Source organism: Taurulus bubalis, assembly GCF_910589615.1.
Source record: "Taurulus bubalis genome assembly, chromosome: 1".
NCBI lineage: Eukaryota > Metazoa > Chordata > Actinopteri > Perciformes > Cottidae > Taurulus > Taurulus bubalis.
Window position 1 is genome coordinate 5,291,923 of NC_136589.1, and position 25,557 is coordinate 5,317,479.

Sequence of the window (25,557 nt, forward strand, 5' to 3'; positions counted from 1 at the left end):
TAAAAAGGGACAACATTTATACTCACACTATGGGACCAGGATGTGTATAAAAACTGTGTTTCTGAGAACATAATACGCAACAACACTTTAAAAAATAAATAAATGAATTTACATAATTTCTGCATTTACAAAACATTATAAATATAATATGACCTTCAGCATCAGTGTCTGGCAAAGGCAACAATGTGTTATGCCACTAGTGTTTCAGTATAGGAAGGTATGTATTACACTATGCTACACAAACACACATGCAGTGTGATTTGCACAACATAAAATACAGAAATCTCACATGGTATTATTCATTAAAGTTAATGAGATGATCGCGGGGTAATGGCTGCATCTACATTGGGTTCATTTTACATGTTAATGTTTGATAAAAGTGTGTGTGTTCCAACTGAAACTAAAAAAGTGAATGGCTTGAATTAGAGGTTTTAGCTTTTTTCAAATTCACATGTTTTCATTGGAAGATTGACATGTGTTGTAAATGTGTATACAATATTATTCATGTGCATTATGTTGTATTGGTTTCAAATTCACCTTTGTTCCTAAAAATGACAGCATTGTTAAAGCAATATGTCCTTAAATCCTCTTTTGCTCATGTATGTTAGGTTGGGTCAGTTTACACATTGACTCTCTAAACGAGAGAGAGAGAGAGAGAGAGAGAGAGAGAGAGAGAGAGAGAGAGATGCTCAAGGGTGTCATAAGGGAATAAGATCAATATTTCCTCATGCAAATGATTGAAATACCCATGCTGATGAGATGTGAAACTTTGGCTTGCACATCAAGAGTTTAGTCATTTTTCTGAAGCATACGATTAAAGGAATAGTCTTACATTTTGGGAAATACACTAATTTGCTTTCTTGTAAGATGAGAAGATTGATACCACTCTCATGTTTTGTCCTGTAAATATAAAGCTACTGCCAGCAGCCGGTTAACAAAGCTCTACAAAGGCTGAAAACAGAGTTGCATTTTAAAATGCATCCGTCTATGATTAGTCCAAATGAATGCAGTTAAGAGAAACATCACACAAATTAGTTTTCCTTTAAGGACCTTATGTAATTTGCAGCTCCCAGTTGCAAATATTTACATCCTTAAGATACTATAATGTCCAAAATAATTGCAAAAACAGGGCATGTTGCCAATCGCAGGAAAAGAAACCTGGCCTGTATTCACACAAACGCACATCAGCTTTTATTACCAAAAGGCTGTTGTGTAACATTATTTAGCCAATGTTTGCTGACTAGCACTTTCTAACAACACTTATTCTCGTGGCCAGTGGCTCTGTGTGCTTGAGGAACCTTAAAGAACCAGAGCTTAATGAACCAAAGTGGAAGTTATGTAACTGCTGCTGCTGGGCCCGTGCACTGCAGCTACAGGAGACAAATCTGCTCCAACAATGGCGTCCTCCCTGTACCATTCTTCATTAAGATAAACAACAGGGGCTGGTACAGAAGGCTCTATTGAGAATACCCAAATCCCTTCATAGATCTCCCAGTCGATAGGCGTTTCAACTTAGTTCCCCTGTGTTAGCGGGCCATCAGAGTTCAACGGGTTTGGCTGAGATTTGACCCTCAGGGCTGATAACCCCCACCTTTGTGTTTGATCTATTTAATGAGCAGAGGGCAGGGTAGTAGTTCAATGGGTCTATTAATCTGCCTGTGGAGCAGAAGGGACCCCCATCGCTATAGTCAACTCCACTGTAGTAGAGCTGATGTAGTGATACTACAGTGTTAATATCACACACACACAAACACACACACACACACACACACACACACAACGGACCATCAGTGAGGTCAGCTGGTTCAACGACTGCTGTGTATTGAAGTTTCTGTCCTGACGGATTGTCTGTCAAATTATCTGACTAACCACCTCTGAGGCTGAAGTCCCTCTGATCCTGATTTGTGGATGCTCCATCGTCAGGTCACAGTTTCAATGTGTTCAACGGTTTGGTTTACGACCAGATAACCTGAGAACTATGACACTCCCATCAGCCTCAGCTGTTCGTTGTGTTGCTGAATGTCAGCGCGCTCACACGCTCAACTAAGATGGTAAACATCTGCTAAACATCAGCCTGTTAACATTGCCATTGCATATATAATATATATATATATATATATATATATATATATATATATATATATATATATATAATAAAGTATATATTCATTCATTGTGAGCAAGTTAGCATGCTGAGCAGCATGTTGCCTCGCGGAGCTGTTATTGCTGTAGTTTAGCGTGTGTATTCAACTCATATAAAGGGGCACAGTTGTAACTTATGGTTTCATAAAGAGTTGCAAAGAGTGAGGCTTTACTGATCAGTCACAGGCCATTATCTTACAGGATGTTAGATTGTGGGGAAAAAATCAATTTATTAACTGATTTATGTTACTGCTGACTTGATAACTCTTTATGAATTATTCATTAACATTTATAACTGCATATTGGTTTTATTAGGAAGTGAGAAACGCATGAGCATTTATCAATGGAATACTAATATTTATAGCTGCATTATTTCCAATGTCAAAAACATTAGGGATTTTTCACAATCTGGCAATCTATAAAGTTGGTCATATTAAAGGCTACAAAATATAAAGCATTGGTGAATTATTTATGTATTAATAACCATTAAACAACTCCAATATTAGCAACTCTTAGAAACAGATAGTGGCACCAGATATTCTATTGTAACTCAAAACATTGTTCAGCTGCGTGTTTGTTTACTATTAGTCATGTTTCTGTCGACGCAATAGATGTTCTATTTCAACACAAGCTGATGGTGCAATAGAAATAAAATATCTGCAGATGCAATCTGTTGGACAGCATCTGTGACAACAAACATCCTGAAATAATCTAAATTCAGAGCGGGTGAGAGTGAGACAGCCCCTCAGCTGATATCGATGTGAACATTACTAACAATCCCGCCTGGTCAATCAGACTAAATGCCCTGTCCCTGCTGCTGCTGCTCCTCAGCCCCCTCACAATAGCGGCCTAATCCATCATCCTGACTGCAGTGAGGAGGGATGGAGCATACCGAAAAGCTAGGAAGAGGGATTTAATTTTGTTATCTCCAGAGACCATAAATCTCCAGCAGTCGCCTCATCCCAGATTCTGCAGGTGAGATCAAGTTAAAATTCACCCAGAGGAACACAGCCTTTGTCCACTTTTATGTAAGGAGAACAGAAAGCCTTGCATCATGGTGATGGGATTAAACACACAGGATAACATAAAGGATGCGTGCATATCATGTAGAGACATGGCAGTGTGATGCATATGTGTACGAGGCTTCTGGAATATTGTTGTTTCTACCTTGAGCCAAAGACATATAGTTTTCACCAGGATTAGAGTATTGTGCAATCTTTTGAGTTATCCCAAGGATGTATGATATCATCACATTGAATGAATTATCTGGTGTAAGCAGTGTGCCGTAATGAAAAGAAGATTTAGGTAAGCTACCTTCAACTAAAAAATGAGTTTTACATAAGTGTTTGTTTATTGCGCAATGTTCTACACTGGAAGGCTCCACATTTATCTGGTGAGTGTGAGGGGACATTCAACCTTGTAAATACCGATTACACCCAACATGCACTGACGTTTCTTTATTGCAATCTAATACATAGACAGCATGTGTAATATCTCTAAATAAATGTCAATATACTTACATTTTCAATTTCCACGGAGCAAAGAAATATACAAGAATGATTGAGAAAGAAAAACTGAATAAAACACGACAAGAAATCTAAAAAGCCCACACAGTAATCTGTAAACAAATGCCTCAGGATGGGGAGCCTCACTGTCGTGTTCAGTCAATTGGATTGATATATTGATTGTTCTTTGACTATCGCATGAGGTCAAAAGTTAAGTGTCTTCTCATGTGCAAGCTCTATGTTTAAAACATTGCTTTATCCATTTTGCTGACGCTGTCAGTGCCGTGCCTCCAGCGTCCCTTGCCAACATTAAATCATGTGTACATGTTTTAAAATGCATGGCCACATGTGAAGATGCTGACCTTCTCAGTCAAATGGATACATAGGCAGTTGCTTATGAAATGTTGATGTGTAAAACACTTCCAGTTAGGTATGTGATTCTCAGGCTAATTGCCTGCTGGGTCTGTTGTACAGTACATGTTACAGTAGCGACTTACAGTGGTGTATACGCACATACAGTATGCCACCGCCTTCCACTAAAAGCATGCTCAAACAGGCATGGAACATAATAGAGAGAGAATTGGCTTGACGAAGAGGCCAAGATTAGCAGATCGTCTATTTAAAAAAATGCAGTCTGGTTATTTTATATTTTATTCATACTCAGATTGGCATCCTTAAAAGAGAGCAAGCAGGCTCATTCGCCAATCGCCTCCTCGAGACAAATCAACTTTTGTTGCTGAAGAGAGACAAAGAGGAAACCCTATAGGCCGCGCAGCTCTCAGTGAGGCTTCACAAGCAGCTGTGTGTTTGTATGGAGACAACAAAGAAAGGTCACATGAGGCTTTAAAGGACATTATGATATTTCATCTTGTGCACAACAGTGAACAAAGAGAGAAAGTAAAAGAGAATAGACTATATTGAAAGAAATATATATATTTCTGGCATGATCACACATTCTTAGCCTAAAAAGGAGACTATTCATCCTTTAAATCTGCTCTGGGAGGATTATGTATTTCTAAATGTGCTAACATTCCTTTCTCTCCCTCTAATTAAAACAATACATTACCACAGAGACCCATTGATCAAAGGTATTGAATATTTACCACGCTTTCAACCGTGACCTTTGTGGGCCAACAAGTCATGCAACCGCAGTTGAGATCACTATATTCAATCACCGTCTTCTGCCGACCAGGACCTCTCTCTCTCTCTCTCTCTCTCTCTCTCTCTCTCTCTCTCTCTCTCTCTCTCTCTCTCTTTCTCTCTTTCGGATGCACGAGCCAGGTTATCTTTAGGGCACATTGAATATTTATACAGCAGGTGGCTGGGGAGTCGGTCACTGATCTCTAAGGTGACTTGCTGAGTCTCTGTGGGGGGTGCTGGGGCGCTGGGGTTGGCCTGGGATGAAGTCACATGGGACATATTGTCTCCTCAGTGTGTCCTTTTATTCCACTTAGGCAAAGTATAGGGTTTAATGCCTATCACAAGCACTGAGGAGAAGAGTCAATGAGGTTTTAGAGTGAGGAAGGGAGTTATGGACAAACTATCATTTGATTTATCTCCAACAATACATCATATCTCAGCATCAAAATCAGAACCAGCATCTAAAAATAGAAGCCACACTCTTTGCACACTCTAACTGAACAAGCTGCACAGAATAAACACAGCTGTGTAGTAACAGAGTGATTGCTTGTCTCACCACAAGTGGAACAAATAAGGGGAAATGTTTAAGGATCTAATGAACATGATGATATGCTCAAACTCTGGGATTCATTCTCCTGAAATAGAGGAGGTTAGAGGAGAGGATGGTGAAACAATGTCCATCATGCACAGAGCATTTGTGCCCAGGGATGCTAATGCTAATCATGCGGTCTGAAACCTCATTCCATCCTCATGACGGGGGGATAATAAGAAATGATATTAAAGAAGATACGAGAAACCTCCTCTCATGATAGCTGTAACGATATCGCTCCAAGGATTGAATGATTCCGATGGAGATCGCTTGGCGGTGATGACACTTTGACACACTACAGTGCTCTCTCTATATCCCTGCACTTGCATTGTCCCAGCTCATGCATAAACAGTTTTATTAATGTTGGTTATGGCTGCAAAGGGTTTTAATGAGCCCGTCCCTATCAGAGAACAATTTCCCCTTGTTTTAAAAACTATTGAAACTATTAGCCTTACATGACAGGAAGCCACCACCTTATATTGTAATGTAGCTGTTTACGTATTGTATTGCATAAACTATACCGAATTGTAAAGAACCACAACAAAAGTGGGCGATTGAAGAAAACTTTGTTTGGACTGTATAGCGGCACAAACTTGTAAGAAAGTGTCCAATAATAAATGAGCAATTCTCAAAAAGCGCTGAGAAACTTTCTGGGCATTGGCACTTCATTGTTGCAGCCACAAAGCTGTCCCTGAACTGAACGTGTGAGATAAGTGCTTTGGAGCTCAAACCAACTGAAACAAAAGAACATGAGGTGGAGATTGGTTTAGTAAGTAAGAGAGGGGGAGGAAGCACTTCTGGAGTCCAAGGGCATGATAAACCCAAGCATGTGTCTGCACAACAATGCCAACAGGGGCGCAAATTCTCCACACACTGGGAATCGATTTCACACACAGAGTGGAGGACTTGGAAAGAGGCGTATCGGAGAGGCACTGAAATACTGCATCTTGTGTTATTGGATTTGGAGCCCAGTTTTCTGAATTTTTTTTTTTGCGCAGCATCTGCAAGCTGGGGGATCCAGTCAAGTGGAGCTTTCCCGAGCCAGCCAGAAAACCTGTGGCCAAGGAAAAGAGAGGAAAGAGGAAAGGCGATTGTTCTGGGTTTAACTTCAGAATAAAATTCATTTTATAATACGCGTTTGAAAATGATAAGAAAAAACTTTATTTCTGGCATAAAATATTGTGCACAAACTTCAATATCAGTCAACTTTTATATTATACTGATATAAAAAGTAATGAAAATGAAAATAACCCTATGGTGGACCACATTCAAGTGTGTGTGTGCGCGCGCGTGTTTGTGCGTGTGTGTGTGTGTGGTTGTTAATAGATGTGAACCAGTGTGGGAAACAAACCTGAGCCACATTTGTTTCTCAAAAGCACATGCATTTTTTATTGAGAACAGCAAATGGAAACATCACAGAGAGCTGGAGAAGGAGCGGCATTAGTCCACACAAATATCAGAGACGAGGAAGAAGCAGTGAATGGATGCTGGAAGTGTCTTAAGAATACATTATTGGTGATCATGTTGGATATTTTTGTGTGGGGTTAAATGACAATCAAAGACTTATTTGGATCTTTGAAGTCCTTTGAGACTGAAAACTAAAAATAAAGTGTTCTCTGCAGATCTAAGTTTACAGATACATTCTATCATGTTTGTTTCCTAAAAACAACTGCAGACAAGCAGTTATTTTAGAAAAATTAACTTCAGATGGTTTATTTTGAGAGCCGACAAGAGAGAGAATAAGTTTTTAGATCAATAACGCTCATTTAAAAAAGAAGCAAACCAAACATTACAGGAATATCATAATCACAGTGATACCAAACGCCACGTTATCTTCACCTGTGCGTGTATAGCAATATTACAGTAATAAAGAGGTTCAATTGCTTCCAAAGATCAAAGATTTTAACAAAAATACCAGGTAGCTGCCTCAATAAACACAGAAGAGTATCACAATATACATTATATTGACGTGCAAATGACCATAAGACATTTATTATAAAACCTCAGTGACTTTATTTCACAGATAATTGTCATAATGCCAAATTCCATAAAGATTTGTGTTTTTTTTAGAAACGTGTTTAAATGAAAGCTGTAATTAATGTTGACTCCTGCTCCACACAGCTGCCAACAGCCAAGTTGTTTTCTTTTCCTAATTGAATTCAAAGCATGTGATAGTAATGCCACGCCCCCTAGTGTTTGGTGTCTGCCAGACTCCTGGAGTGTGATAACCTTGCTCTGCGTCCGGGAGCCTCACTGAAGGAATGTGAATGTGGATTTGGATGTCCTCCTCCTCCTCTTGCTGCTAATTGTTGATGCAGCCCCGAGGGTCCCTCGCATGGTGATGCTCATCCCCGCTCTCTTCTGATCTCTGTCCGCTCGGACCTACAATGATAAGCACGGAGAGTGTTTTGGAGAGTGGAGACCAGCCATGCATCCGGCTGGAGCCCCTGATAAACACGCACTTGCCGGGGAAGGCGACACCGACCGGTGGCAGCTGCGCTGTCATCGTGGACGGCAGCGCCAAAGTGACAGCCAACGGGGTGCACGACATCGAGGACCGGATCCTGAGGATCACCGGCTACTACGGGTACAAGCCGGGGTACTCCAGCCATAGAAGTGAGTGCAAAGAAAACAAAGTGCACTGGTGGCCTCATCAGTGGATGCGACAATGTCACGCATGTCTTTGCAAGGTGTGCGATGCCGTACATTTAAGACACCATATTTGTATGAGAATGTTATGATTGACATAACAATCCTACGTGTATTAGTAGATTTTTTTTACTTATACAAAATGCGAAAATATAGTCTGCGCCAGTGGTTTGGGGAAGAAGAAACAATATGCAAATCTTCTTATCCTTGTAAATCCGTTTTTATTTTAATGATGTATTTACAAATTCCACTTTTGAAAACTTAGCTAATTGGGTTTTAATTATGGCTATTACGCACCAGCATGCTGTCAATCATGCCACAGACAACAAGAGAGAGAGAGAGAGAGAGAGAGAGAGAGAGAGAGAGAGAGAGAGAGAGGAAGCAAATCAGGCTGTGCAAAGTGTCATGCCACTAATTACACTGGCATTTTCAAATTCAATTTCAGAGTCAATTGTTTAAACTGTCGCCTAATGTTGTCCACATCATGTTGGTGAACTCTGCAAACAATGACTTACATGGCGGCCTTGTATTGAATTCCAAATATTTAATTAAAACAATACATTTTCCAAATGAGAAACAGGGAGCATGTGGATATTGCCAGCTCCCAGCTGTCCGCTGGCGTGCCTGAGATATAGCAGCAGCGCCTCAATATTTTAAGCTTCTCTATAATTTTCATTTGTCAACGTGGTTGTGCAGCAATGCTTTGAATTCTGCTGACTCAGAGACAATGGCTGGGATTGGAGAAGAGAGCTGATGGTGCACTTTGTCCAGGGATGATCTTTCTATGTTGCCCTCCAGTTCTGTTGAAGTATTGGATTATAAGAAAAGAACAATACATTTACATCTTCTGTGCACAGCTAATCTGTGGTTTTATACGGCTTCATTTTAAGTGTGAGCAGGATTTGTAGCATTAGAGAAGTCACAGGTATCACCCCTGTGTTACTTAATTGACCGATTCATTGCACAATGTCATTATTCTTTAGGGCTGAACTGGTGCTTTCTTGGATACATCTCCAAAGATCTAATCGGTCATCTACCTGTGAGCCTCTTGAACTACAAATCCATGACTTAGAGATACACTTCTGGAAAAGAGATGTGCTCGTAATGTCACGACGTTCCTACTGTACCGAATTCTGGCACTCTGTGACACGAGCCATTACTCTGACGGAATTGTTTTGAGTCTGAAAGGAACATGCAGATTGGGCCTCATTCAATCAGTTTCAGCCGAGGCTCTTTTGGATGAACTGAGAGCACCTCAATGTTTTTTTAGATAGAGGCTGAGGAAAAAGTAATGAGGCAGTCTCTCATTAACTGTCTCCCATTTATCAGAGGTGTCAGTTGCAGTAGATTAACCATGAATGCAATCACACACTTTCATTTGAGAATAAATCTACTCGTCCAGATTAATCTTTTGGAAGAATAAGGAGGGGTACCCAGAACTTTAAATTAAAAACAGATTGAACAACTTAAACAGTTCAATGGCGTCTGATATTGTGTAACGAAACAGCTTTGGCTCGGGTACTGAAAGTGATAATAAGGATAATTAAGACCTCTAATGTGGTATTTTTTTGCGAAAAGATAGAAGCCTGAATTCCTCATTGGTTATACATAGGTTTAAATGGCCTAAATGGTTGTGAATCAACATACACTATCATCAACGGTGATATCTTAAGATACTATTGCTCCCAATAGGAAGGATAAGTCGATTAACTGACAGTATCATAAAACAATTTTGACAATCAATCATTTTAGTCATTTTTCAAGCAAAAATGCCGAACATCTATGAGTTCAACATTTAAAATGTGAAGATGTTCTGCTTTTCTTTGATACATATGAAAGCAAAATGAATGTCTTAGTTGTCTTTGTTGGTCTGACAAAACAAGACATTTGAATATGCTTATACTGTAATACGAGACTCAATAAATGGCAGTTAGTTGCAGCTTTTGTTCCAAGGCCTTTGTCGACCATCTCATGCCTACTGGATACTGAATAAGACATAAATGAAAGACGGGGTGTCATCTGTGGTGTGATTTCAGGGATAAGGAGCAGGTGTAGATTGTAATAGCATCCACACCAAGACGATAACAACCAGTGTATCCGCGAGCTGAGGGGTTATTTGATCTGAGAGACATTTCCCATTTCTCTGATGAAATATGCCCTAGACCATTTCTCCATCTATCCATCAACTGGTTTTATGCATGCCAGAGTCAACAGAAGGTATTCCTCAGGGCAGAATACTTGTCACAATTTTTCCTGCTTGCACAGCTATTAAACATGCTGTTGCTGGCACTGTCACTGTGAAGGCACGCCCGTATTCCTCTTAAATGTATTTGATTTATTCTTAGAAACTAGAACATGAAAAGTCACTTTAGTTTAATGCTGCTTTCTGTCTGAGAGTGTCAAATTTGTTAATTTTGTTTTGTTTACACATTTGTGAACCTTGAGTTGAAAACCACACATCCCTCAATCTGCTGAATATCATTTTCCACGAGGGTTAACAAAGAAGCCCGTAAATAGAACAGTGGGCTCACCCTGCCAAGCCTATGGGGTAATGATATATTTAGTAAGATTCTGGTGCCAGTTTATTATTGACACTTGCCATCTGCGTTGAATTAGAAAATGCCTCTAAGGGGGATTGTGGACTACATTTGGTGGCAGGTTCTGAGCTGTAATGCATACAGTACATGATATAATGCTAAACGCAAGAAGGTAAATGTCATTCTTAACAAGCAAGGTACTCTAGATCCTAAGAGAAAAAGGTAATGAAATAGACTTTAAATCAGAAAAAGCAACTACTTGGCTTTTGCCGCAGCAAACAACAATGCCGTGTGCAGAAATTGCTTCCTTAGCATCTCCTGTGAAGCCATTACAATAATTTGCTGTGTACCGTGTTTTGAGTATAAAAGGGCAGGTCTGTAGTGCTGGCACACATCCCCACTGTGTGAATAGGTGTGATGCAGGAGAGATGACAGGTGATTGTAGTGGCAGTGCCGCTCAGCGCTGTGCCTGTGTTGCTCACCGCCAGAATCACACCAAGACAACGACATCACACAGCGGCACTCAGAGGAACATTTTGAAGGAAGGGCGTGAAATGCAACTCTTTATCACAATGGGGTGTGTTGCTATGTCTATGTCAGTGTCAGTGTACAGAGAAAGCCTGGAGAGATATACAAAGAGAAATAGACATGCCTTTGAATCCATTCATGCTTCTACTGATTGGTAATTCATTTTGCATTTTTGAAACCATTTATACCAGCGTTTACAGCAGGTGAATTCACTGTCTTCCTCAGACATTGCCGAAAACATTCTGTATGTGCATGCACTTATTTTGGACTGTCCCGTTCCCATGCCTGCTCACTCAGTGCTATTTATAACTAGCCTAGCGTCGAATGGGATATGAGCTTTGCCTGAATGACTCCTGGAGGGCTGTTAGTCGCACATGCTCCTGGGAATGAGCAAAAACCTGAGTAATGCCTGCAATATTTCTCCACGGGAGTTACAGAACTGCTGACCTGTAGGCCACTATGATACTGTGACATTGGTCATATGTTGTAGTACTGTACTTCAGGAGGAAGTCCTGCAAGCTATTTTCTGTGAAGCAAAAGTAATACTACATAATAGAATGGCACAATATGAGAACTGTTTGTAATGGCCTTTCCATCATGCGCACACCAGCAGTCCTATCAGCAGCCTAACACTGCCCTCTTGTGGTCAGCAAATCCAATAACAACAATAAAGTGGCCCTCATCCTCTAATGCAGTGGTTCTCAAATGGGGCTAAGTGTTTTTGCCAGTCAGAAAATGTCAGTACTCAGTACTCTTAGTACCTGAAAAGATCAATATGTTGTTATGCAACAGTTCAATTTGTTTGCAAAAGTCAAATTATCCGTAATTTCCACAAATAAAGAAATTATTGATGGAATCGCACACAGTCTTTTTAAATCTGCTATGCTTCGAGTGCTAACTTAAAGGGTTATTTCACCAAAATCACTGAAAAACATATACAGTATCTAGCCATTTAGATAGTTATTGAATGTTTTATTTGGACCTGTTTTGAGATGTGTTTGCATGAGATTTCTGCTGCTACCTCATATCAAAGGAGGTAACCAGAATTGAATGATTGGTGCTCAAAGCATTGAATGAAAAATGTATTTTAAATAACTCAATAACAGCTTGTCTGCTGAATAACTAACCAGGTTAATTAACGAAAGGTAATTTGATTAATTGCAAAGTCATTAGAAAATGAGTGCAGTATCAACTCAGACCGGTCCTGCATAATTACCTCATCATGGCAGTGATATGTCTTGTGGAGAGACAGACAGGGCCACATAGTACAGCATATCACTTCTGGCTGGTTGAAGTTGCCATTTACTGTATAATGCTGTGTGTGCAATGTACGTAATGGTAACTTGGAGGTGAAATACATTAATACAATATAGGAGCTCAACAGTGAATTGCCGGGGCCAGCCCAAAAATGTGTCACTGACATACAGCACTACAAGCTGCACTTGAAAAGCAAACAGCAGGAGAGAGGACGAGAGGAGATGGACTCAGTTTACTTTAACGATCTTTTGAGCTGAAACGAATAGCCAAAGTTGATTGACAGTGTTTTACATGATTTCACATTTTTTTGTGGGAAAATGTTGGCCATATTGCCCAGAGAATGATTGTATTGCTGCTGTTTACATTCCTCCTGAAGCAAGTTCAAAAGATTTCCAGGAAAGCGTTACTGTTTTTGTTTTGTTGGTCGTCATGTTTTTCTTCCGTAGAAAATGGCCTACAACTGCATTTTGTTGTGCAACCCTTTCTTGCATAATTATCCTTGGAACCATTAATATTTGATATAGTTAGTTATGGCTGTATACAAGTTTATTGTTTCTCTTCTTTGGCTGCTAGTTCAGTTATTTTTGATTGTAGAGTAAATAAATAAAATACTGTTGGATCCTATTTATTTCTTGGTGTTGTAATTGTGTTCAATATAGGTACAAAATATGATCAAGAGCTTTAACTAAGCTTCTTCCCGTTATGTAGGTGTGCAGGATAATTATGTTGATATATGTAAAACATGTCCAAATCTGGTGTTTGTTGCAATGTGCAATCCACCACATTCACCAGTAGATGTCCCCATTTTCTAATTACATTGAGTTGAGTGGCTAATACGAGGTCCACTGAGTGAAAACTAACAGTCAGGACTTGATTCTGGGTCTGTCCAGTCTCCACTATATATATACAGGTAGCGTCAGCTGCAGAGAACATTCATGCTTCTGTCTCTCATCTCTCGTCCTCCTCCTTTGCACCTAGTCCTCACTGAGATGAAGGGCTAAAGACAAAGGAGCTCGTGCCATAAACTGAGGAGCATTGGTTAATCTAAATGACAAAAGAGCCTGAATTGGGAAAGTGCATCAACACACACAAGGTGCACTGTTGCTATGGAGGTAATGAGAGAGGTTTGGGTACAATTGTGCTTTGATCTGTGATGCAACAGCACCATTGTGTCACATACACTCAGTTTCCTGTTTATTATTTACACCTAGCTAGATTATAGAAGGTCGTGATGTTGGAGTTTTGTTGAAACTGTTGACATTTTACAGATTCATTAATTTAACCTACTGGTCATTTGGAAGGAGTTTGTGGTGCTGGCATAGTGTTAAACCAAGAAGTGCACACTTTTTGTTTGAAGCAAGGCTTTTGGGCCACAAATCAATGAAGAGGCAGAACATTGCAATGTAATCCTCTGGTATTGAAAGGATACAAACAAAACATACAAGTGAACTTGTGAGCTGGCAATGAACTTGAGACATGTTAAGCTAAAGATACCAAAAAAACAATACACGATAAAGAAGGAACAAGCATTTTGAGTTCATTTTAAATGAAACTGAGGTCTCCTGTACACGTGCTCCAGGTATTTCTCTTAATCTGATAGTGATTAGCATCCTGGGCTCTGCTGACTGGACCGTTTTCATGTCCCCTCCCTGTCTAGCTGTTGGCTCCACTCATCATCAGCAGTGCTATTTTTAAGTTTAACCCTCCTTGTCTCAGGGGATCCATACCCCCAGCTCATCCCCTGCTTACACCTGACCAAACATTTGTTTCAAGGCTAATCAAGCCTCATCCTCACAACAACACTTAATGCATTAGTATTGCACTCATTCTGTCACACTCACTGACCATGGGAAATAACCCTGCTTGTGCCGTGGCATCTACAAGCATCTCCTCAATTTTGAATTCTATATACTGGAACGTGGCCCTGCATTTTCTTCTATATAGCACTCAAAGCAAACAAAAACTGTGCTGCCTCGCACAGCCTGAGGAATACAGAGAAGTACTCTGATCTGCTATGCTCTCTATGGAAGTGCCAGAAATGTGGCTGATGAGCATTGGAGAGACAGGAAGGGAGGGGCTCATGAACAGATACTGCTATAATGACAGAAAGCCTGGAGCAAAAGGGACAGTAAAATAGCACTCATTTAGTATTCTTAACAACCCAATATAGACATTTACCACAGCGCATGTTCATTTGAGTGCGTTCTCTATTTCAGGTCATAGCGCTACTGTTTCTAGCTTGGCGAGTATTGATTTTACTTGTGAGAGGGTAAGCATATCATGGCATAGGTTATATTAGGATCATGTTCCAGGCTGCAGGGCCTCATGTGTCGGAATGCATACGCTAGACACTGATATATTGTTTATGTAAAGGCCCAAGCAGTATTTCGGTCCATTAAATCTTCAGGCAGATAAACCACAGTTGGAGATACAATGGCCGTCGGGCTTTCCTTGAGATGGAAACTCCGACCAGAGTCCGGAGGGAGACTCACATGGCCCAGACTGACCCTCCTCAGGTCCACACCTTCTGCTGATGAGAGGGATTTATTTGACTGTACAGTGATGGAAAACAGTATTGCAATCTCTCATCAAAGTAGTATCATCACAATATGAATATTTAATGTAAAAACACTCCGTTAACAGTAAATGTCCTGCTCAGATTTGTAAACAAAAGTGAAGAGGCACCAGAGCTTACAGTAAGTATGACGGCTTAACGTGATGATATATAGCATTTCTTCAGGCGGAGCAGGGCCTCTTCACCCGAGCTGGGTGGTTGGAGCCACAGCACTCTACAAGCAGCATTACATTTCAAAGTGTTGAGTTATTGACATAGTGAGCAGGGCTTTAATGCTGCAAGGGATGGGAATTCTGGTTTGTAACTACTTTGGGCTATAGTTTAAAGCCTAGCAAGTCCTTAAATATTCCAAGCTAAATGGACCTTAATGTACAAACTTCTCAAGCACAGCCATGAGATTTGGTGAAATAAATACTGTCGTACAATATTTACCCTTTTAAACTAATGCTGTTCAACTATGCTGTGTACAAATTTAACGTGAGAACAGTATTTAAGTAAATGCTATTATCTACCACTGCTGTGGAGAAAGCAAATTACGTTGCACACATGATCCATTCTTGATTTAATGTTATAGTACAAATATAATACAAACACAAAAAAGTTAGAAATATCACGTGTGTATAGCATAACATAGTCGTGATGTGTAAATGTGTAATATTGGTGTAAGTGTGCAGAGGCTCTCTTACCCCTTAGAGCACTGGATTACTTAAGTGACAGATTTGACATGTCTGTGATGGTTGTCTTTTACATAACTCAATGTTGCAGTGGTGAACGCAACAGGACTCGACTAATAATCGGTAGTAGTAGTAGTAGAGCAGGAGATGTGCAAAGAAGAGATATAGAGTCATTGGAAGACAGGGGACAAGAGTGTATGGAGAGAGACAGGGAGGAGAGGATGGAGAAGAGCCTGGTCAGGTAGAGAGAGGAGGAGGGAGAAAAGAAGGGAGCAGCAGCTAACTCAGCATAATTAGCCCGGGCTGCTTGGTTACCTTCCAAACAAAGCTGCTGATTTGTGGAGCGAAAGAAGAGGAGGGGAAAAGTGAGTGAGACAGAGAGAAAAAAGGAGGGGGAGGACAGAAAGAGATGAGGGGAGTGATTGCGCCATGCCAGACACACTTGAAGCTCAGTCTCCCTTGGAGACAGTGGCAGCGCTGGATCCCGGCATGACAGTGCAACAGTAGAGTTTCTACTCCACTGCACCTCCACTGAGCTGTGTCACTATCCAGACAGACAGAGACAGAACGAGAGTCACATCACCAGAAACAGTGAGGTCGCTGGGCTGGGGAGGAGCAGAGTCAGGACCGGAGTGCTGGGAAGAAGAGACAGAAGAGTTTGACAGAGATCTGGGAGGAGGGGTGCCATCAAGAGCGTGAAGAAGAAGCGGAGGAGTTAGGAGTCTGAGGATGCACGGAGCTAGCAGGAGGAGCTGCTGAGCGTGCAGCAGCAGCAGCAGCAGCAGCCCGGGCATTCGTACTCTCACACACAAACACACATACACACACTTCCCAAGGAAGGAAAGCGTGGTGGACCCCCAGTGGAGGATGAAGAAACACTCAGCCCGAGTGGCTCCTCTCAGCTCGTACAGCACTCAGGTCCTCACCTGCCCCATCTCTGAAGGTAAACTGAAAGGACCAGAGAGGCTCGGGACATCATTTAAACTAAACTATGTATATTTTCATGTGTATGGGTTTCATGTGTGTGCTAGCATGCACTTAGTTAATTGCATTATTAGCTCAGATAGGAGTAGTTCTATTTATTTATGTTTTACAATATGCAATACAAATGGTGGGATGCAAAAGTGTTCTTCTTTAATCAATGGTTTGCTACATTTACTTTGAATATGCGATATCAGAAATTAAATCTAAAGACCAGCTGCTGAATTATACTATTTTTTCCAACTGGACCTTTAGACCTCTAGCTGGTGTACAAAACCCATTTGTAATATTTGAGTTTTCAGCTCGCAGTTAATGTGTTGACAGGAGGCATATAGTTGTAGCAGCATCATATGTTTTTAGCTGCCTAGCAAGGAAAAAATGAAAACCGTACAAGCCCAAGTCAGCTGCTTTCACATCTGTTTATTCTGTTCACCTGTCCTAACTTCATCTAACTGAGCATCCCTAAAAGCCTTGAACCTAAATACGTCCAACTCTTTATTAAAGATATTAGATAATAGAGTGAGACCGCTAATCACCTTTTCATCAGTATCATCATAACCATGTCACATCTTCAGACCTAAGTTAGATAAAGACGTAATGCTGTTTTGCACGCCTGCATAACGCTGCAGACGTGACTTCATATTGGATTTGGCAGCGCTCCATTCATCAATGTCACTGGCATGCAGTGTCAGTGGTGGAGATAAAACACAGAATGGATTGAAATGTTCGGTTCAAGCAGCGTGCTGCGTCACACAGAGTAAATAAGCTCTGTTAATGGGTGCCAGTATAGTGAGTGATCCTATGCAGCACCATAATGAGCGATAGTCAACTTTTCCATGTATGAATATTCACTTTTTTTAATTTTATTTTCAAGAGTTAAGTTTCATATTAGTTAGCAATAGCATTAACGCCTATAATATAGCCTTAAAAGTACAAATGATGTGTATGCTGGTTTGACAAAGGTGGAAAATAACTTACATCTTAAACTCAAATGTAGTCACATGCTTTAATTAAGCAGATATTCTGACTCTAATGGTAGTGTTAGTCTATATTTGAATGTTTAGGCATTTATTCTCATGTGATGACTTTTAAACGAAACCTTTTTGATTCTGAATCATCATCATTATCATCTTTATATGAAAGATAAATCCCATAGCACATAATTATGCATCAAATTATTTCGAACAGTGAATAAGTCTAGTTTAAGACTAATCTTCATCATTTGAGTACACTTTCTTGGCTCAAAGGCATTATTCTTTCCTTTGCAACTTTTTAGCAGCAATATTAGTCAGCAATATTAGTCAGCAATATTAGTCAGCAATAACGCTGCCATTATGAGGATACACATTTGGCCGCGAGAGCTGCTTTTATGAGGCAGGGGAATAAGATAGAGTTATAATATTACTGCATCTTGGCACCAGATCAGCCTGTAGTGGCTTTTACCTCAGGACAGAAGAGCTCGTATCCAACACTAAAAGCTTTAGGTTTTGTCGGTGCCATGAAACACGAACCATCTTGCTTGGTGGAAGAGGAGAGGCAGACCTAAAGGAAAAAAAGGATTCAAAAGATGCTTCTCTCTTGCAGAAATATCAGATCTGTTTTCCAGTGAGCAACCATCAGGTGCATTAGGTTGATTAAGAATCCTTGCTGTGGCAGAATGTAATTAGATCAAATCCCTCGATGATCCCTTTGGAAAATAAACTGTAAGTGTTGAACAGTTTGCTTTCACGTGAAGGTAAGGTGAAAACATTTTATCTGAGATTTGGAGGAGGCCTGATGCCTCCGTTGATGACAACTGGACTGAACTTCCGAACTGTATATAAAGTAGTTAAAACCAGCTCAAACATGACTGGTTACTTTACAGAGAATACTACTTATGCACTGGTACACATCAGTATGAGCACCCTAATAACGTAAAATATTATCAAGTATATCCCTCATAAGGGACACTTTTCTATAGAAGTGCTCTTACTTAATGAGGATTTTAAATGCATGCTTTTACTTGCAATGAGGCATTTCTACACTGTAGTGTTGGCTCTTTTTTCTTAAGTAAAGATTCTGACCACTGCTTCCACTTCTGCACTCACGTGATGGAAATCTGTGACTTTATAATCACCATTATTTCTTGGGTATATCAGTTACAGCCAGAACTTAGCTTTAATACTCTTACTGGGTGCCCGATGATCTCATTCATTCATTAAGCTTATAAGGTAAGTGTGGCAAGACTGTTGAGTTATTTAGTGAATGAAAGACGTTTCTCTAGAAAATACACTTATCAATGTATACTAGGGTCGATACAGAGAGACTTTAGGTTTTCTGGATTAAAACATACTTATTTAGATGTAAGTGCAATCTGCTTTCATTAAACTCAGTGACTTGTACTCCCTTCGCTTGTCTTCCTTCTGCTGAGGTCTCTTCTTCCTGGTCTTATGGCAGTTAACAAACAAAAGATATCAGATGCAATGATGAGCATCCCTGAGATGCTCCGCTACTTTAGAGGGGAGATACTACGGGTGCTAGTTCCAGTGCTCGCAGGGCTCTGGTGTCTGTGGCCATGGCGGGAATGGCAGAGCATCACATGCTGAGCTAGCAAAGAGAGCACAGGCAGCAAACAGCCAGCACATGTCATCTTTTATTCCTGCCCCAGTGAAAATTGATCACACTGTCGAAAGTTAAAGAATGGATCTGAGCTCTCTCCGGAAATGCTCACACACACACACACACAGCACTTCACATATTATACAGCACAGTTGAAGACGCCATTCAGTCCCGCAGTCCATTAAGGCACTGGGCCAGATCAATCCCGCGTCACTGGCATACAATTAGATTAGAATAAAAGCCCATTTATTTATCTATATGTATGTCACGTGGGTGTTATTTGTCAGGTGAGACATACTTCATTCCCAGTTACTCCATGGAAGTCTTGTTTCCATGTTCCAATGTGTCTCAAAGGCAACATTTCCACAGCAGGAATATATACAGTCCAAACGGTGGCTGCCAAGGTTGACATGACTTTCTTGTGGAATGTCATGTGGTTAGGTTTGCTCTTGCTTTCTGGGCATCAGGTTTCTGTGCACACCTGCCTACAATGCGTGTGGGCCGCCAGTACGTGCTGCATCATGAGGCGTCAAAGCTATTTATGACATGCACAGCCACAAAGCTAACCCAACACATTTTAAACAAAGCCTTGCCTTACGCATCAGCGCCTTTACAGGAAGACATGCAAACTGTGATAGTGATCACAAAGGCAGTTGATCGTTATGTGCTGGACCTCAGCCAGGGAGACACAAGCTGTATGCACAGGAATACAAAGCATACAGAATATGCAACGTTGGGCTTATGCAAATGATTTAGGAACAAGGTTGTGAGGCTGTACTTATGCACTCCATGGTAGTATTGGGCTTGAAACTGAATGCTAGATGTAGACATGCTAACATGGTCACAATGGCAATGCTATCATGCTGATGTTAAGCATGTGTAATGTTTAATACTCCCACCATCTATGTTTAGCATGTTCAAATGTGTGGATATAATTTGTTTTACAGGTATTTTGGTCATGAACCATATCAGACTATTTCAAATGTACACCTGCTGATTGCATTAGAGTTATTGGAATTCATGAGAGATATCGACATATTGAGATATTTCCCTCAAAACCATAAACTGTGGCACTACAGGAAAAGTCAGGAGATACCGATTGGGCTTCATCCTCTCAATCCAATACACAATCCAAGTCAAAGATTTAACTAAAGTAATAAATGTCAACCATGGTCAGGGGGATCCCATTTATCTTCTGTGGATCATGAATGCTGCTAGCATGGCTTAAAGAAAAAACATTGAGCTCTTGTAATTATAATCTACATAAAGGCACAATTTCAGCGGAAAATATATTCATAGTTGAGGCTTTCTCTTTTCATTGTCCTTTTGAAGTAGAGATGCTGCAATGCATTTTTTGTTATTGTCTTCTCTCCTATTATCTCCCACCAGGAGAGGATGGAACAGAGTCTCAAGCAGAGACGCCAGGGAGCGAGACCAGCGAAGAGAGCCAGTCCTACCAGACATGTACCAACACAGCTCTGAAGGTGCTGGGTGGTCTGCTGCTGGTGCTGTGTGTCTCCTCCTCCTGGGTGGGTACCACGCAGGTGGTGAAGCTGACCTTCCAGTCGTTCTCCTGTCCCTTCTTCATCTCCTGGTTCAGCAGCAACTGGAACATCCTCTTCTTCCCCATCTACTACTCCGGACTTGTGGTTACCACGCGGGAGAAGCAGACGCCCATCCAGAAGTTCAGGTGAACTGCAAACAAAATTATCCTTCAATTCAGAAAACATTTACAATCTGCCCAAATAGATTCCTGAGAACCTTTTACACTAAGCAGTAAGTACGTGTGCTTGCCACAGATATTGCTCCTGCTACGTAGAAGAGCTATAGCAGAAAGACAGAAGATGCACAGATATGTCAGTGAAGTTCATCACCATAATGAAGAGAAATAGTAATCTTGTTGTGTTTATGTTCATCAAAATAAAGTAGTAATCCCACTGTTAATTTAGAACATGAAGCCAGTTACCAGTTTTAGCATTAAAGCTCTAATGATGGCCCCCTAGAGGCCTTGCTGCTCTTTGCACTCATCTGGAACACATTTTAAAGCAACTGGCCGTCCATGTGGAACCAGGCAACTAAGCAACCAACATTTCCATCTTCAAAGCGTGGTCCTCATATAGCAACCTGACAAATGCGGTTGCAAGAGGAAAACAGCTTGACACTCAGGTTTTACACCTGTGTTTGTTCTCTCACACAGGGAGTGCAGCAAGCTCTTTGGGGAGGATGGGATGACGCTCAAGCTTTTCGTAAAGAGAACAGCACCCTTCTCAATTCTTTGGACACTGACCAACTACCTGTACCTCATGGCCTTGAAGAAACTGACCGCCACTGATGTCTCTGCCCTCTACTGCTGCCACAAGGCTTTCGTCTTTCTCCTTTCCTGGATCGTTCTGAAGGACCGTTTCATGGGTGTTCGGGTCTGTATGAAAACACCAACAATGACGCTGATATGTAAATAATGTATTTTCTTATTATCAATGCCACTGATGGCTCTGAGTCTCTATCTTACAGATCGTTGCAGCCATCATGGCCATCACAGGTATTGTGATGATGGCTTATGCTGACGGTTTTCATGGTGATTCCTTTGTGGGCGTGGCATTGGCTGTGGGGTCCGCCTCCACATCAGCTCTCTACAAGGTGAGTCCACATTGCAGTTTGAATCACCTGTTGCCTCTGCACTGACTTTAAGTAAAGTCACCGGTGTAAATTGACAGTTGTCTCCTCATCATCCAGGTGCTGTTCAAGATGTTCTTGGGCAGTGCCAACATCGGAGAAGTGGCTCACTTCCTTTCCACCATGGGCTTCTTCAATCTCATCTTCATCTCCTGCGTGCCCCTCATCCTCTACTTTACCAAAGTAGAGCACTGGGGCTCACTGTCCTCGCTGCCCTGGGGATACCTGTGTGGACTGGCAGGACTGTGGCTGGGTGAGAGCGCATAAACATCCATGTAGAGAGAAGAGCGTGTTTCTATGAAAGCATTTTGAATTCATTTTGGGGCTGCAGCTAATAGCTATTTTTTATTATGTATTAATCATTCATACTTTTTTTCAATTGAAGGTGCCTTGTGGAGTAAACCGACTTTTAGTGTGTTACTTTTAGTTTTTCTCTAACACATTGTGTGCAATCATCTACAAAATGGACTCACAACTTAAAAACATTGATCAGGGTTACGATAAAAAAAAAACTCCACAAGGTACCTTTTATTGGTACCCTGTGGTTCGGTCTATAACATTAAAGATTGAAATATGCCTCACACATTCCCAGAGCCCCGGTGGACATATGCCTTGTTTTTTTTTCTCACCTACAGTCCAAAAACAGAGGATTTTCAGTTTACTATCATAGGACTAAAAAATACGGATCATAGGACTAAAAAAAAGAAATTAAAAAAAAATCTGATTTTCTTTTCTTCTTTCAATCAACTAACTGCCTGACCAGTTGTATCAGTTATAATAAAGTTGTACTCCAATGTCTTCAACCTCTGTGGTGTCCTTTACAGTGTTCAACATCTTGGTCCATGTTGGCGTGGTGCTGACGTACCCCATTCTCATCTCCATAGGGACACTCCTCAGTGTTCCGGGCAATGCAGGTACGGTTTCTTAATGTGGCTCAAGACCTCCAATTTACTGATGATTATGTTCTTGTTTATTTTGGTGGGAATTAACATGATTGTGAAAATGAGAGTACATGGCCTCACATGCTGTGTTTTTGTGTTGAGAGGTCAGCACTTTGGGCCTCTGTAGCAAACAGATTACACAGCAAGTCTGCCTCTCTCGTCCTGGAAACCCAATCGTCAATGTGCTTCAACAGAACCTGCAACTATTCTCTCGCTGAGGGAGGATCAGGTTGCAAAGGCGACACTAAATGCATGCAGACGAGTTCTTTTCTTTAACCACGATGGACCGTATGAAGGTCAGTGGGTTACGGCAACTCGTCCCAGGGCTCCAGACCGCAGAGACATAGAGGATAAAGTAGATGGCTTGTGCTGATTATAAGCCGCATTTGCTACACTCATCCCCTACAGCCGCAGTGTCTTGTGGTTTATCTTACTTTATGTAATTAATCTCAATTTGTTTTTGTTTCTCCCCCGCCCTCCCTTCCTGTCCTGCTCTTCGGCCCTCTCTTTTGTTCCTGCTGTAGCCGTAGATGTTTTGAAACATGAGGTGATCTTCAGTGTGGTGCGCCTGGCAGCCACCTGCATCATCTGCCTAGGCTTCTTGCTCCTGCTGCTGCCGGAAGAGTGGGACTCTGTCACTCTGCGTTTCCTGGCCACCATCGCAGACAAGAAGTCAGAGGAACACGGCGAGGAGCTAACGGAGTCCAGCGTCAACACTCGAAGCCGCAGTCGAGCAAACGGCACTGTCTCCATTCCCTTGGCATGACATGAGCTCCGCTAGCCTCTGTTAACCGGTCTTAAAGCCCTGTCTGCTCATGCTCCCCCATTGCCCACCCAGGGGGGGGGTGGCGGGATGCTCGTCCACATGGACTACCTATCAGGGAGACTCTGGAGAGGCACCTCTGTCTCCAGCACTTCACTACAGGAGGGGAAAAGAACACCATTCATGGATTTTGCTAATTGAAAGGGTGGAAAGTGTTATTTACTTTCTTAAAATACTTGCCACACTCAGTCCTGTTCCTCGCACGTACCCAAAGCAAGAGCTGACCTGCTCTGTGGACTGTATTCTGTGAATATAAATATTGGCAGAGCCAATTTGGCTCAATCTTATATGTATTTATGATATTTATTTAGAGCTGTATCAATAAGAGTATTATTTTAAGTCTGATTAGTATTATATAAAACAATGGCAATTATAGTTTGCGTAATGTACAGGCTATTTTGGTTTTATAATAAAAGACTAAAAACTCACATTAGTAGTGTATTACTTGTTTATTTTATGACCACACAAATGTGACTAATTCCAGAGTTTTCGAACAATATATTGGAACATCTTTAGATTTCTGTGTAATTTGCATACAATGCTAATGATGCTTGCAAAGCTTCACAAACGCAAAAAAAAAAAAGACCATTCTAAGCTTTTATTGTAATTTACTTTTATAAATATTACTATTAGATTCTTAATTCTGTTGTTTGTTATCTGTGTTGTCAGGGTTGAATCATGGCCTATCCTGCCTATGACCCCGCTAGCATTTAGTTCCAATTGAATTCGACCTTCCATCCATGTGGTCTAATGTTGGTTAAGCATATTTTTTTATCAAAACTGACACTGGAAACTGCCTTATACAACTATATAAGAGCCAAACTATTGTTTCAACCATATACCGTGTATCATCACCAGATATTTTTAGCAGAACTAAGCGGAGAGGTCTATATTAGTAATCTGTTAAGTGCAATGCATTGATTTAGCAGCGATGACTTCTCCCCATCATAATAAATTATGCAATGCTTTCCTGTGCTGCACTTAGCTGTCACTTACTGACACACAACCATGCACTGTAAACTGAAGAAGATTGAGAATGATTGTTTCTGCTATTATTTATCCTCTTTCACATATTCACGCAATCTGTGGTAATATTGCATAGCCATCTATCTGTCTGTCAATGTAAAAAGGCCCGTGGGACATTTTGTACCTGTAAAGCATATAGGCACTTGTCAAAATGACTTTCTAGTGTCTCATCACATGGTGGCATTTACATTTTAGTTCAAATAGTGCTATTGAGATGATGAGGTGTCAGGAGAACATCCCTCTTTGTCAGACACACACGTTCACACATGCATGCACACTCCCAAGAGTCTAACACTACAGTGCCGTCATGGTTGCTGGAGTGCAGTCAGTGACTTGAAACCTCTAATGAAGCATTTGCTGAGGTGACACTTTCAGCTTAGCAGCTGCAGTGGCATTTTAACATATTCAAATAAATGAGCTACTGTAGAAGAAGCAGAGGAATGTGTAATGTTCACATCTTAATTTCATGATACAGTAGGTCTGCTGGATGCTGATAAGCACGGGCGTAATTTGCAGAGGGGTCATAGGGAACATGCCCCCCCAACCCCCCCCCCCCCCCCCCCCCCCCCCCCCCCCCCCCCCCCACACACACACACACACACACACACACACACACACACACACACACACACACACACACACTTTTTCAGAAGGCAGTATTGGACTCCTCCACATTTGACAGTGGAAAACTACATTGTATGGGTTGTAGGCCTAGTTTTTGCTCATATTTAAACTTCTAAAATGTACTTGGCTGTAATCTTGGGCACAGAACGGATAAAATAATAGAATCATAATAATAACAACAATATGACGACTCAGAGGGCAGATGGAGAGAAAATGTCTGACAATGAAGGCAACCTTGATTGAACTATTTTAATCAGAAGATGTATATATGGAAGACATTTTCGTCAAACTGCCC

The 25,557-nt window shown here is 41.1% G+C and overlaps 1 protein-coding gene across 2 annotated transcripts; it reads left to right on the forward strand.

Annotated features, from left to right (window-relative positions):
* Window positions 1-7,763: 7,763 nt before the first annotated feature.
* slc35f4 (solute carrier family 35 member F4) lies at window positions 7,764-23,783 on the forward strand (the record flags this gene model as incomplete). 2 transcript variants are annotated; one of them, XM_079216859.1, is made up of 7 exons in its annotated part: window positions 7,764-7,992; window positions 20,565-20,865; window positions 21,373-21,592; window positions 21,687-21,812; window positions 21,909-22,101; window positions 22,673-22,762; window positions 23,314-23,783. In XM_079216859.1, the coding sequence occupies 7 exons, from the start codon at window positions 7,764-7,766 to the stop codon at window positions 23,553-23,555; spliced, it is 1,401 nt and encodes a 466-aa protein (XP_079072985.1). In that variant the 3' UTR covers window positions 23,556-23,783. The 2 variants fall into 2 exon arrangements, with proteins under 2 accessions (XP_079072985.1, XP_079072986.1); XM_079216860.1 differs by lacking the exon at window positions 7,764-7,992 and adding an exon at window positions 16,464-16,539.
* Window positions 23,784-25,557: the final 1,774 nt, after the last annotated feature.